Raw genomic sequence first — 13,646 nt, forward strand, 5'->3', positions numbered from 1 at the left:
AGTGGGACGTGCTACTTCCATGCCTCCTGTTTGCCTATCGGGAGGTCCCGCAGAAATCCCTTGGCTTCAGCCCATTTGAACTCCTGTACGGGCACCCCGTCAGGGGCCCCCTCAGCCTAGTCAAGGAAGGTTGGGAGCAGCCTCCCCAGAAAACTCCCCCAGACATCTACAGGTATCTCCTGGCTCTTCGCAACCAGACCCGGCGGTTCCGAGAAACCGCCAAAGCCAATCTCGAGGCCAGTCAGGAGGACATGAAGAGATGGTACGATCAGCACGCATCCTCCATTGAGTTCGAACCGGGACAACGGGTCTGGGTGATGTCCCCGGTTGAACCCTGTGCACTCCAAGACAAATGGTCCGGACCCTTCAAGGTGATCGAACGCAAGGGGCCCGTCACCTATTTAATCGACATGGAGACTGCCCGGAACCCTCTACGGGTCCTCCATGCCAACAGGCTCAAACCCCATTTTGTGCGATCCGAACTCAGCCTCCTGATGGCTACCGATAACGGGACGGAAGAAGACTCCGAACCCCTTCCGGACTTACTGAGGACCCTCGAGCGGGATGGCTCAGTGGAAGGGGTCCAGCTCTCCGAGGCCCTGTCCCCGGAGCAACGCCAAGACTGTCAAGCCCTCCTGAGGCGGTTCGCCTCCCTGTTCTCCCTCACACCCGGAGTCACCCCCTGGTGCCTTCACGATGTGGACACCGGGGACAGCCCTCCTATTCGACACCGGGCGTACCGCGTACCAGACCGGGTGCGCGCCTGCATCCAGACCGAGGTGTCCAAAATGCTGGCCCTAGGAGTGATCGAACCCTCAGACAGCCCCTGGGCAAGCCCAGTCGTCCTGGTTCCCAAGGCGGCCGCCCCGGGCGTTGCCCCTGAGCTCCGGTTCTGCGTGGACTATCGGGGGCTGAATGCAGTTACCAGGACCGACGCTCACCCCATCCCCCGGGCAGATGAGCTAATTGACCGGATGGGGGCCGCCCGCTACCTGAGCATCTTCGACCTAACGGCGGGCTACTGGCAGATCGCCCTCACCCCTAGGGCCCAAGAACGTTCCGCCTTCTCTACCCCGGACGGGCACTACCACTTTAAAGTAATGCCCTTCGGCATGAAAAACGCTCCGGCAACGTTCCAACGGCTGGTGAACCAGGTACTGGCGGGCCTGGAAGACTTCAGCGCCGCCTACCTGGACGACATTGCTGTGTACAGCCATCAGTGGACCGACCACCTCCGCCACCTGCGGGAGGTTCTACACGCCCTCCAGCAAGCCGGGCTCACCATCAAGGCCAGCAAGTGCCAGGTTGGCCAAGGGTCCGTGACCTACCTGGGACACCAAGTGGGAAGCGGGCTGGTGGCCCCTCTCCAGCTCAAGATTGCTGCCATCCAGGCCTGGCAACCCCCTACGACCCAAACGGAGGTCCGGGCCTTCCTGGGGCTCACCGGATACTACTGGCGGTTCGTGAAGGACTATGGCAGCATCGTGGGGCCCCTCACAGAGCTCACCTCCAAGAAGAGCCCCAAAACAGTCAACTGGACCCCGGACTGCCAATCGGCCTTCGAGAAATTGAAGACCGCCATGTGCACGGCCCCCGTGCTCCAGGCTCCCGACTACAGCCGGGAATTCATTGTGCAGACGGACGCCTCCGATCATGGTGTGGGGGCCGTCCTCTCCCAACTCAACCCCGAAGGGGTCGACCAACCAGTGGCCTTCATCAGCAGACGCCTACTGCCCCGAGAACAGCGCTGGAGCACCATTGAGAGGGAGGCCTTCGCCGTAGTCTGGGCACTCAAGAAGCTCCGGCCCTACCTCTTCGGCACCCACTTCCGGGTGCAAACAGACCACCGACCCCTGCAATGGCTGATGCAAATGCGGGGGGAGAACCCGAAGCTGTTGCGCTGGTCCATCTCCCTACAGGGGATGGACTTCACGGTGGAACATCGTCCAGGCCAGGACCACGCCAACGCAGACGGCCTGTCACGCTTTTTCCGCCTCAGCGAGGAGAGTCCCCAGGAAGATGGCTGACTCTCCCCGCCTTCAGCTGGGGGGGACGCATGTTGGACAGGCCGCATGGTCGGGCTGTCCCCCCTCCCCGCAACGGGACCCGGACCCTGGCTCTCCCTGAATCCCCAACCAGAGTCCCCGGCGACCACCCGAAGTAACCTGCAATCCCTCCACCACAAGACACCAGCTCCGGACCCAGCTGGCCCGGGTCACCATCCGCACCCCGGCCTCGGCCCAGCCGCCATTTTGGGGTACTACAGCACGAGGCCGCGTGGCCTCAACTCGACCCTAACCCTGGGCCCGGCCGGCCCCGACATCGAGGCACCAACCTCCTCCCAGGAGGCAGAGTGACCACTTGGCGAGTCAATGGGAGAAGGAATCGTCAACGGCTCTCCTCCGCCAGGTGTCGATCACCCCAGGCCGCCCTGGGCGCTGGCTCCACCCCCCTGCTGGGTGTCTGGACTCCCTCATCCCGGACCTCCCGGCCCCCAGGCGCGAGGGTCCGGACATCAAAGGGGACCAGACCTATAACTGGGGCAGGGCCAGACCAGGAAGGCAGTTGTATCCTGGAGTCAAGAGACCCGAGAAGAACTCATCCGCGACTGGCCTGCTGGCGCTGCCGCGGCCCTCTGCCTCGTGAAACCATCGTCTTGGCCTGCTGGCGCTGCCGCGGCCCTCTGCCTCGTGAAACCATCGTCTTGGCCTGCTGGCGCTGCCGCGGCCCTCTGCCTCGTGAAACCATCGTCTTGGCCTGCTGGCGCTGCCGCGGCCCTCTGCCTCGTGAAAACCATCGTCTTGGCCTGCTGGCGCTGCCGCGGCCCTCTGCCTCGTGAAACCATCGTCTTGGCCTGCTGGCGCTGCCGCGGCCCGACTTGCAGACTCGCCAGCCTCGAGGATTGTGAGCTCACCTCTTGCCACCTCCTGTACCGACCCGGTACCAAGACTGTCCCGCTACCCCCTTTTTCCCTACAGAGACTAGAAGTGAGAGGACCCTCGGGTCCGATATATCCTGTATCGCCAATATCCGTGCCCTACAAACCTTATATAAAAGTATTGAACTCAACCTGGTGTGGTGGCTGTTTGTGGGGAGGGAGGTGACATATCTGTACAATCGCCGGAGGTGGTCCTCATCGGGGACCTCTCCCTCAGTAGACGGCCGACCCTCAGGGTCCCCGTCTAACACCCCTTAGGATTTTTTGCTTTGCTGTGCAACTGATTCTTCTACGCCGGCCCGCTGGGTTGTAGGTGAATTTGATTGTGGTTTTTCTCATGCCCAGTATTTTGACAATAAAGCAAACTTAATACTAAAACCCTTCTTAGTGTTTGGGGCACATTCTGAATTCACTCAAACAGTCATAAAAAGGTGCCCCTATTGTCAATACGTCTAAAACAGAGTTTTTTTTTTTAAATCTTTGAGGCGGGACCCGGTGGCATCGGCAGGAGTCTGGTGTGATCACCTGATAAAGCCAGATTATTCAATCAGTAGCCAACTGAGTACATTTGATAATGGGTAGCTGAGTGAAGATCTTGTTGAATTTGGATTAATAAAACAAAAGTGTGGACAAATCCATGAAAACGTAAGGGGTCCCTGGCAAAACAATATTAATTTTGGAAATCTGGGAGTGTTCATGCAAAATTTAGACAGGAAATCTGAATCTTTTATTATCTTTCGAACAGACTCTTGCTTCTGTAAGTTTACAAGATATAGAAACTTATTTTGATCAGGTGTAAATTTACCGTTGTGTACTAATATATGTATTTGTTCTTTATTTCAAAATCATGCCTCACTGTAACAAAATACGTAATTGGATATTGAGTGCTATGGTAAATGGGGCATGACAAGCCCTTAAAAATTAGTTTTATTTTGTGGCAACTCAGAGCTTGATTTAAAGTTTTGCAGATGGGTTACTCCGTCACAAACATGATGGATCCTGCCCATGACACCTTATTACAAATGTCATAGGATAGAAGACCCTTGTATTTCGGTTGATGAAATATCCATCACATTTGTGACAGAATATCCTGTCATCCAAACTCTAAATAAAGTGCTCACTGTCAGCTGTTAAGAGGAATTAGCAAGCCAGCAACAGCCTTGTTTTTTGTAGTCGTCGAGTCCCCCATGTCTACTAGTGTTCAAACAAAACGAAATGTGCTAACTGTGCAACGTGATATTACCGGAGGTGTACATTATTTACAGGAAGGTGTTACAGCACTCTGAGCTTCAACAGCAGTGTCAAATGAACTGGCCCAAGATGAGAAATCCCCCTAATAGGCCAGTCTGTACGTGCCAAGGGCACATATTAATAGTAATTACCATCATTTGTATTATGGGAATTATGTTTTAACGTGGTTTTTATTCTTTAAACAATTTTGTCATAATATAAGTAGTTTTAACTTATAATAATAATGGAAATTGATATATCCGTAGAATACTTTTTATGCCATCATTGTGTTGGCGAAAGAAAGTTATTTCTGACTGACTGATTGTAATAGTTTTTAGAAGCGTGCCTAGAATGCCCGGCAAGTGACAGTATTTTGGCATTTTTCTTCTATTTTTTCAAAACCATCTTTGTACACGTGCTCTAATAGTTTTTAGAAGCGTGCCTAGAATGCCCGGCAAGTGACAGTATTTTGGCATTTTTCTTCTATTTTTTCAAAACCATCTTTGTACACGTGCTCTGAAAAGCATTGGTTATCCTACACCTTTACAACAAATAATTTGGCTATATATTCTTGAATCTCTAAAGACATATCTGTGTTTTGTGTGTATGCACAACATACAAGGTATGTCTCTTTACAAGTGCAGGAGTTAAAATCCGATTAGTTCGAGATTTTGCAATATGATTGGATTGAATGGACAGTGAGGAGTAATGCAATGTGGATTCATTTTACAAATATTTATGGACTTACCACTATAACTTTGACTAATTCAAGTCAAAATTGGTAGTAATATAGACATTAAATGTTTTAAATTTTTAATGAATAATTATGTACATATAATTGACCATCGATCAGTATCAGCTCAGCATAGTATACTCAAATGTATACATATGTGGTCATACACACAAAAAAATACAGATGTATAATCAGTATAAATATCAGCATCATATAGTAACATTACTATTATGAACATATAAAATAGAACAATAAGCTTGTAATACAATGCGTAATCCCATTCAGTGTGATATGCTACTCTGCACTGTCATGTGTTCACATTCAGATATTAACATCACTTATATTTTCCTGCAGAACGTGGTTCGCCCTTTATCCTTAAGGAACACAAACATTTCAACGGTTTTTACTCTGTCACAGTGAAGGATTGAATGTCACAAGAGGGTCCATTTTTTAATTGAGAAAAATAAAAATAGTTGATTGGTTGTTTTTGGTCCATTGGGAATTAAGTAAATGATTCGTATTATTACAAATCAATTTGGTTTAAGGAAAGGTTAGAATCCTACATCACAAATTCTTAAGTTCTTGCCAGAACCCCTTAAAATATTTGAATAAAACTAGGAACGCCTGGATTTCACGAAGCATTTTGCTGCTTCTTACAAAATTATGGCACATTTCAATGATTACTTAAAAGAGAACTTGGTCTGAAATACCAAGTTTCACCTTTTTAGGCAAAAAAAGGTTTAGATTTGAGTTTAGGGACTAGAAAAGCACAAAAGCTGTCATAAAGACCTTGAAAACAGAAAACACAAGCTGGCAGAGAATGGGCAATCGGGTAAAAAGCAAAACTCAAAAATCCAAGTTTTTCACTGTTTGACCACATTATCATAAAAAAAAAAAAAACAAGGCGCAAAGACAGTGGACTAGTGCTCCATTACTTATGTACTAGATAAGGCGGAGGTCGGGTGCTAATTCTACTGCTGGCACAGCAGTGTGTGTAACGCAGTAAGTCTTACTCCTACATGGACAAAAAACTATACCTTAGCTCTTGAAACTACCTCTCTTTCACCCCATCACCCAACCACAGATTTTTGCTTCCATGAATGAATTTTTGAAAATGTTTATACTTTCCATTATAAAGTAAGATACATATGAAACATTTTACAGTAAGTAAATTGTCCAAATGAACAACTGAGGCCTTAATGTATTTATCCACCTCCAAAGCTTGGTGCTGCCGGGATCTGCTGCTCACAAGTTATTTTAGGGCATGAAAAACTCATTTAACTTTTTGAAGACACCCGTTGTCATTTTGATCGAGCTGCATTAAATCTCATACGGAGTGAAGTAAACTGATGAATAACAGTCAAGAGCAACTCATGTAACTTTTCTTCTAAAAGAGAATTATGGGCCATATCTACTAAATGACTGGGCCCTAAAAGTGATCTTGCTGACTTTCTGCAATCAGAAATAAATTAATGTGTTGCGATGCGAAATCTGCAGTCGCAGGACGATCTAATGAAAATGAAGGAGGCATATCACTACCTACAACCCACCATCACTGGATTTACATTCTTAAATGGGAAACTTGATGTTATTATTTTTTACAGCCGCCAGTGTGCTTTGTAGGGACCAGTGGTCCTTTAAAAAAACAAAACTGCATTTTTAGATTGGGAGAACATTGGGGGAGCAGGCAGTGATTCCACTGCCTCCTGCACCCGAGGCTGCCAACCTAAATCACAACAAGCATTTGCAATGCAATAGGTCTCGCATTTGCAAGAGTTTAAGATATTGGCATTGTAAATGACTATGCCTTTTATTGATCTGTTTTGATAATTAACACATAAATAAAAGGCATTGTCATTTACAATGCCAGTAGCTCAAACTCTTGTAAATGTGAGACCTATTTCATTTCAAAGAAGCAGCCCCCATTATCCCAGACTGTTTGGAAAGTGAAAGTGTTCATGGCGCACTGAATGTTGCAGGAAAAGCATGTCGTGCCTGCAGTAGGAGAAAATCTTTAAAGGAAATGGTGCTTGCAGACTAAATAAGACATACCGTGTAACAACAGATGTAAAAGGGCCAGTTCTCATGGGAGGTTACAAATTAAGACCAGGCTGTGCTAGGGAGGTTACAAATTAAGACAAGGCTGTGCTAAGGAGGGACTAACAAGCCTATTAACGAATCAGAAGCCAGCATGCACAAAGGACAATGACACAAGCCAATGAAAAATATGGGCAGAGCGTCGAGGCCATGCTCGAATACAGTATACCTCACAGAGCAGCACATGCGCTGCCCAAGCTCAACGTGGCCCGAGGGACATCATCGCCTTTGCGAATCAGTTACCATCTGAACTCGAGGGCAGTGACTCATCAATGGTTTATAACTACAAATACAGTCACAAAACACAGATACATTCCTGATTTCGAAACAGGAAGGACACTCTCCCTTAAACGCCCACTTCCAACTACTGTTTAAAAAGGATTGCAAAAGCCCATCAACAAGTGGTGATGAATTTCGTACACAAGCTTTTGTGCTTTAAGAAAAGCCTTTTTGCATTGTAAAACATGTGATTTTGTGAGTTGAATGGATTGCACCACAGAAGGGATTGGAAATCTGGCCTTATATTTAATACTTGTCAGCATATTCTGAATAACGTATTCATTGACATTAATTGCAAGGACAGCCAGTGTAATAAGTTACTTAAACATCTCTGCTCATGAAAGACTACGTTTAAGAAAACAACATATATTTATAAAGGTAAACCTTTCCTAATATCTGTTGTGGTTGAACAGCTCACCCTGAAGTGTTTGACTAATATGGCTGGCGCCGCGGCCAGGGAGACTGACGCTGGAATCTGGGGACCACGGTTCGATCCCCGGCTCCGGCGGCAGGTTAGCCCAGCACCATGTGACTCTGGGCAATAGCTTGCTTGATCTTCCCGACGGCCCCCAGCGCCTAGAGACCCTTACGGGTGATTGTGTGCTTTACAAATGTGGACTTTACTTTACTTTACAAAAAGACATATCGGCCAGGCCATGTCAGTTAGTTCCTCCCTCCCAGGTGAACAAGTAGACTGCGCATTCACCCTAGTGATATCAGCGGTAGACATTTAGAATCCGTCTCTTACATGCTTTGCTGCTGGTACCTTAGGATACAGCCTGTTAGTTCCTAAATCTGTAAGCGAGGGGTTGATGACCATCTGACACAGAATTACCAGAACTGTTGTTGCCGTCCTTCCTATTCCAGTTCCTCCGAACACCCTGGAACTGTGCGGCAATCGCCACATGAGGAAGCGTCTCCTAGCCCCAGCCCTGAGCTTGAATCTGGACCACAGCGAGGGTTCTCTGCGCTCCGGCGAGGGGTCTCTGCGCTCCATCGGGGGTTCCACACGCTCTGGAGACATCGCAGACCAGACGCTGGATGATGATCTAGACTTCAACATCGATGACTTGGAAACGCCATCAGGCAGCGAACAGTTTGACATTCCAGAGAGCGGGCCAGAGTTTGATTGGGAAGGTATGAGAATTTAAAACTGACATGCCTGGTTATATTTCAGGTTTCAATATAAGGCTTCAACATTGGATACCTGGTAATAATACTCAGTAAAAATCAGATGAATATTGTGAACTTTCTTACTAGGTTTATACCTATGATCTTCACTTTACACGGGGGTACTTTGCAAATAGCATATTGATTTTGCGATTAAACCACGAGACCTTGCTATAAAGATGTAAGTAAAATAAATGTGCCATTGTCTGTGTATGAAGTTTTAAATACACGTACTAGGATAAATGTGCCTGCAAAATGGGACTTTATTGTGTAATGGGTAGAGTTTCAAGTCCATTTTGAGCTTGAAGCAAAGGTGAAATTTATTAATCCAGGGAGTTCCGAATTAATGAAAGGTCTGGATGCACAATTAATGCAGGTGATTGCGGATTGGTGGGCGGTGGAGCTGAGAGCTGTATACTGGAGTCACAATGGTTTCAAAGATGGAAAAGAACTTTGAAGCTGCGGTGTGCGCCTAAAAGTCTCCGAGGACCTCAGAGGAGGGGCGAGGTCTCTTAGAACCCCAGTAAGAGGGCATGTTGGCGAGCAGAGCTGCTTTTCAGAGCTGGGTGACAGGCCCTGTCAGTAGAGGAGATCTCTATGTATCTGGTGTGGAATGTGTGGGACTGTGTCTACAAAGGAGATATTGAGTGTTGTGAGGGCCAGTTCAAGGTTGGTTGGGCGAGGGAATGCGAGAAGCATCTTGGTAAAGGTCTCTCAGGGCCCTGTAAACGTTTCCAGTCCCTTTTTGTGACCAGCAGATGGTTGCAAATAATGAACTATAGATAATTCGGATTGTCTGTCAGAAAGTGGAGGCCCACTAAAGTTGATTGAAAGATTCTGTGCAGCAACAGGTTAGGTCTGAACGCTGACACAATGGGTATGAAAGCCTAATGCAGATGACTGACAGCATATGGACATCTGAGTACCAGCTAAGGGTTTTCTGATGGTCAATAAAGCACTGCCTGAGTGCTGGTTGAGGTTATTCCTGTAGAGACCGAGTATCCGAGGGTGGGCAGGGATTTTCCAATTGCTGGCTGAGGTACAGCATGCAAATTATTAGGTTTGGTAAGGCTTCTTAGACGGTTGGATCAGCATCTATATCAGTCAGTAAATAAGAAAGGGCACACCATATAACAGAAAGCTAGGGATGTACAAAATGTATTTAAAAGTGTACGTACTCTTTATCTTTATATCAAGACAATTATTTCAAAATTTAAATCTGCCACAGTACTTGTGCCCAAGGAAGGGCTCCGGGATAAAAGAAAAAATTAGCACATTTTCTAACATAAAAACACTTAAGGGGTTATTAAGATGTTGGGCGGAATTGCTTCTGCCCGATACAGTTTCGAAAACGGGACCAACCAACCCCGGTCGGCGGGCCCGACCGCCTATTTTGGATGCGATCGAAAACTCTTTGGTCGCATTCCGACATTTCCCTATGGGAGCATGTGTTGTGGCCATTAGCAGGCCGTAGTACATGCTCCCATAAGGAAATGGAAGGTGGTGTTAATCCCTGCACCCCGTGTCGGGCACCTCAAGGTCAGACCTCAACCGGAGGCCACATACACAAGGGGTCCCTTTTGGGGGCCCTCAAACACGCTTTCCAACATGGTTTCTATGTCAGACAGGCCTGCATAGAAACCCTGCTGGAAACCGTGCATCGTAATCCCAAAGATGGAAAAACCACCCTTTGGGATTAAGGGCCGGCCTCCGACTGGCCGACAGGCTCCATCGGAAGCCAGGAAAAAAGATAGGAGCAAAGAGGGAAACAAACAACTAGGACGCCCTCCACTCAATAAGTCAACAAACTACTATTGTCCTAGTGTTCAAGGCAGTTACCATACCATATAAAGATCTGCAGGCATCGCTGGTTGTACATAAATTACAACATACCTCTCTTCTTACAATAAGTCTAGAGTAGGGGATGTCTCAGTCTGCTGCCACTGTTAAAAATAGCCCAACTCTGATAGACAGACTTAAACAAGTACAAAACCCACATTCACCTAGTGTAACGACAGAAAAAAGGTGAGAAAGCGAGATGGCACCTCACAGGCGCACCACCAATGGGGCCCCTGGCTGGTACTCACCAGGATGGCCCTGTTATCAACATTGGTGCCATCAAGCTATAACGGAAACGTGTCCTAAACCCAAAGAAAAGACAGTGAGTGGTGCAGTGAACACAAATTATATGTAACACAACATACAACATTCAACAATTAACATATAATATATTCTGCAACTGGGACAATTTCTTTAATGGTGTTCCTTCTTGTTGCATACGGTACATATATGAACAATAAAAAAGGAAGATGTGAATACTACCAATCGATTCACACCCTACTTACAGCCGACATGTTTCATTGCCTTGGTATATATCAGGCAATTTCCTCAGGGCAAACCACTTTCAATGCCACTGCAAAGGACCATGGGCTTTGCGCGCTGTAGTAAAACATAAAACATACAGAGTTGAGTTTACCTGCTGTCCTACCCTGTTCAATTCACAATGCTATTCTGCGCAGAAAAACAGCGTGATGCTGCAAAGAAGGAAATAATTACCCTTCAATGAACCTTGCCTCTCATACCAGCCAAGAGGATTTTAAAAGGATAACAGCCCCCATTGGTGAGCTTGGTCCAGTCTCCCTTCGTTACTGTTGCTAGACCAAACATCAAAAGATCAGAGTTACATTTAAAAAGACACGTCTTGTACCTGAAATTTTGAAGATCTCTCGTCAAAGATGCACCCATCGGAAGCCAGTCAGAATGGCCGGTCGATTTCAATTCCGACCGGCTGATTCATAATCAGTCGGTCGGAATTGAAACAGACGATGGCAGTCGGAGGCTTGCCAACCGCCACTGTAATAAGCCCCTTAGTGTGCTTTATTCTAAATAATTCTTATCAAATTGATAACACCTGACCCATAAAAAAATTGCAAGCAACATAAATGAAATATAACATGTAGACTGGGTCTAAGGGATGACAGAGGATTTTGTGTGATGAGAAAAGCCAGGGTTGCAGGGCTGCAACCCAGCATTCCAAGCAGTCCCCTTCCCTACACTCCTTCCTCCATACACTGTTAAAGGCGGGAGCATATACATTTATTTATTTATAAAGTTTTATAAAGTGCGAACATAACCCGTGAGGGTATCGGAGTGCTTTACAAATGATCGGTGGAAGAAATTGGAAGATCAAACAACAACATAATCAAGAGAGGTACAGAATGTAGTAGCTCATAAATTGAGGAAAGATAACTCCACATGACAAAGCTGACACGACATCAGACAAGAGCCAGCATTCTAATAATAATCATGAGTGTAGACACCGAGTCATATTGTATGAACGAGAGCACACATTTGTTCACAAGTAGTACTTTAAATTCTTTTTTGAATGATGCAGTTGAGGGAAAAGGGCGTTCCATTACGTAATAAAAATGGAAACTCAATAATTTCTAGTTTGGAAAAATATATATATATGTGATCAAGTCGGGGTTCCCCGGATTAAACGCATCATGCTGCTGCCCATTTTGGAATAAAGCACTTTTTTTCATCCCTCCATTGCTGTGGTCTGTACCTGTTTGTGCTGGTATTCGTTTGGATCCGTGTACTGCAGGACTGTGGATTCCGATATATATATATATATATATATATATATATATATATATATATATATATATATATATATATATATAATATATAGCAAGTACTGTAGGAGGCAGTGATGATTAACTGCTCAGTCCAGTGCATCTGCGTACCAACTAATAAAACTTACAACCTACAAAAATGATGATGAGGCCTGCGCCTATACTTATCAGCTATGGAATGCCCATTTTCAGCTGTTATCTCCCAAATCGGTTAGGTTCCATAAGCGCCTTGAACATACACATTACAAGTTGTCGTCCGGCAAGGAGGTTTTATTATCTCTCCTAAACTTGTATACAGTTGCGTTCTGGATATTGACATTTATCTTTACCTGAAGACATGGGGGTTCACTCTTTACAGAGTTCATGAAGGAGAATATTGTTTATTATACTGTAGTTTTTTTATATTTCAATTGCAAGTCATGCAATATATCTACATTATGTGACTGATGGTTAACAAAACTTTGGTACTTAAAGCACATCATGTGTTTATTTCAAGCCCAACTAGCTGCAAGGACTGTCTGTAAATCACACATTTTAAGAAAAAATGGTACAATATCCAGAGTGCAATGGGATGCATATTGGTATGAACTAACAAATGTAGCTTACTGGGTACTGTCTGCAATTTATTTTCACAAAGGCTAAAATAGGTTCATACCTGAAAAAGGTGGATTCACTGCACTGTTGATGAGAATGAAATATGATTAATTTTCATTTAGTTTAATTAGCTGAGTATTCTAGAGTATATCTTTTGGCTATGCTAGTATGAGAGAGTTCTGTAGATTTTAGGAAACCGTTCAGCCCTTGCATATACAGCAGTACCTGACATAAAACAATGCTATTAATTTAAAGGAAATCAACTGTGCTTCCTTTGCCTTAATTTGATGTATTTCCTGGCATGTAATGAAAAAATAGAAATATAGTACACATTTTAAATGCATTTTGCTTTTTTGTAATTGTTAAAAAATCTCTGGTTTTAATACCAAATTATATAGTTATCAGTGCTAATCCACATAGCCAACATAAAAACATAGGTGGGTCCCATCCTGTTATTTTTCAGTCTAAATAATTATTTTCATGTATACACCCATGAGTTCCCAGGCTGTAGGTATCAACGCACATCGTAATATCTCTGTTCACAATCTTTACCCGCTTTCATTCAGCCAAGATCCTATTGTGCTGATTGTAAAGAGTGCCTTTTTACGTTATTAATTATTAATGGACGATTTTACACAAAAGGCAGAAGGATGATTCGAGCAATCTTACCTCTGTTGCGCTTGGTTTCAGTTTTCTTGGGCCTCAGACAAGCAGAAAGAAGAAAAACACAACATGTTTTTAATTATTTACACTTAAATGCTCCTTGCTTCCCAGATGACCTGCCACGGGTTCGGGGAGCGGACGGTGGAGCTGCAACAGATAAGCTCGGCGAGGGCATCGTGACGGACATGGAGGACCAGGATGGGCGCAAGTGGCGGGTATTCCTGATGAGTGGACAAGAGCACAAGGTGGACATGACAGCCATTGAGCCATACAAGAGGGTGATCTCCCATGGAGGTAAACAAGA

The 13,646-nt window shown here is 45.5% G+C and overlaps 1 protein-coding gene across 5 annotated transcripts in view; it reads left to right on the forward strand.

The window, feature by feature from the left end:
- The window catches only part of BNIPL (BCL2 interacting protein like), a 181,719-nt gene that overhangs the window by 84,324 nt on the left and 83,749 nt on the right, over positions 1-13,646 (forward strand). For 4 of the 5 annotated variants that reach the window (XM_078671445.1, XM_078671447.1, XM_078671448.1 and 1 more), the window contains exons 4-5: positions 8,145-8,414; positions 13,454-13,636. In XM_078671445.1, the coding sequence (XP_078527571.1) occupies positions 8,145-8,414; positions 13,454-13,636 (453 nt within the window). The remainder of the gene's footprint in view (positions 1-8,144; positions 8,415-13,453; positions 13,637-13,646) is intronic. The other variant, XM_078671449.1, reaches the window with a different exon arrangement.

This window comes from Lissotriton helveticus, chromosome 12, assembly GCF_964261635.1.
Source record: "Lissotriton helveticus chromosome 12, aLisHel1.1, whole genome shotgun sequence".
Lineage (NCBI taxonomy): Eukaryota > Metazoa > Chordata > Amphibia > Caudata > Salamandridae > Lissotriton > Lissotriton helveticus.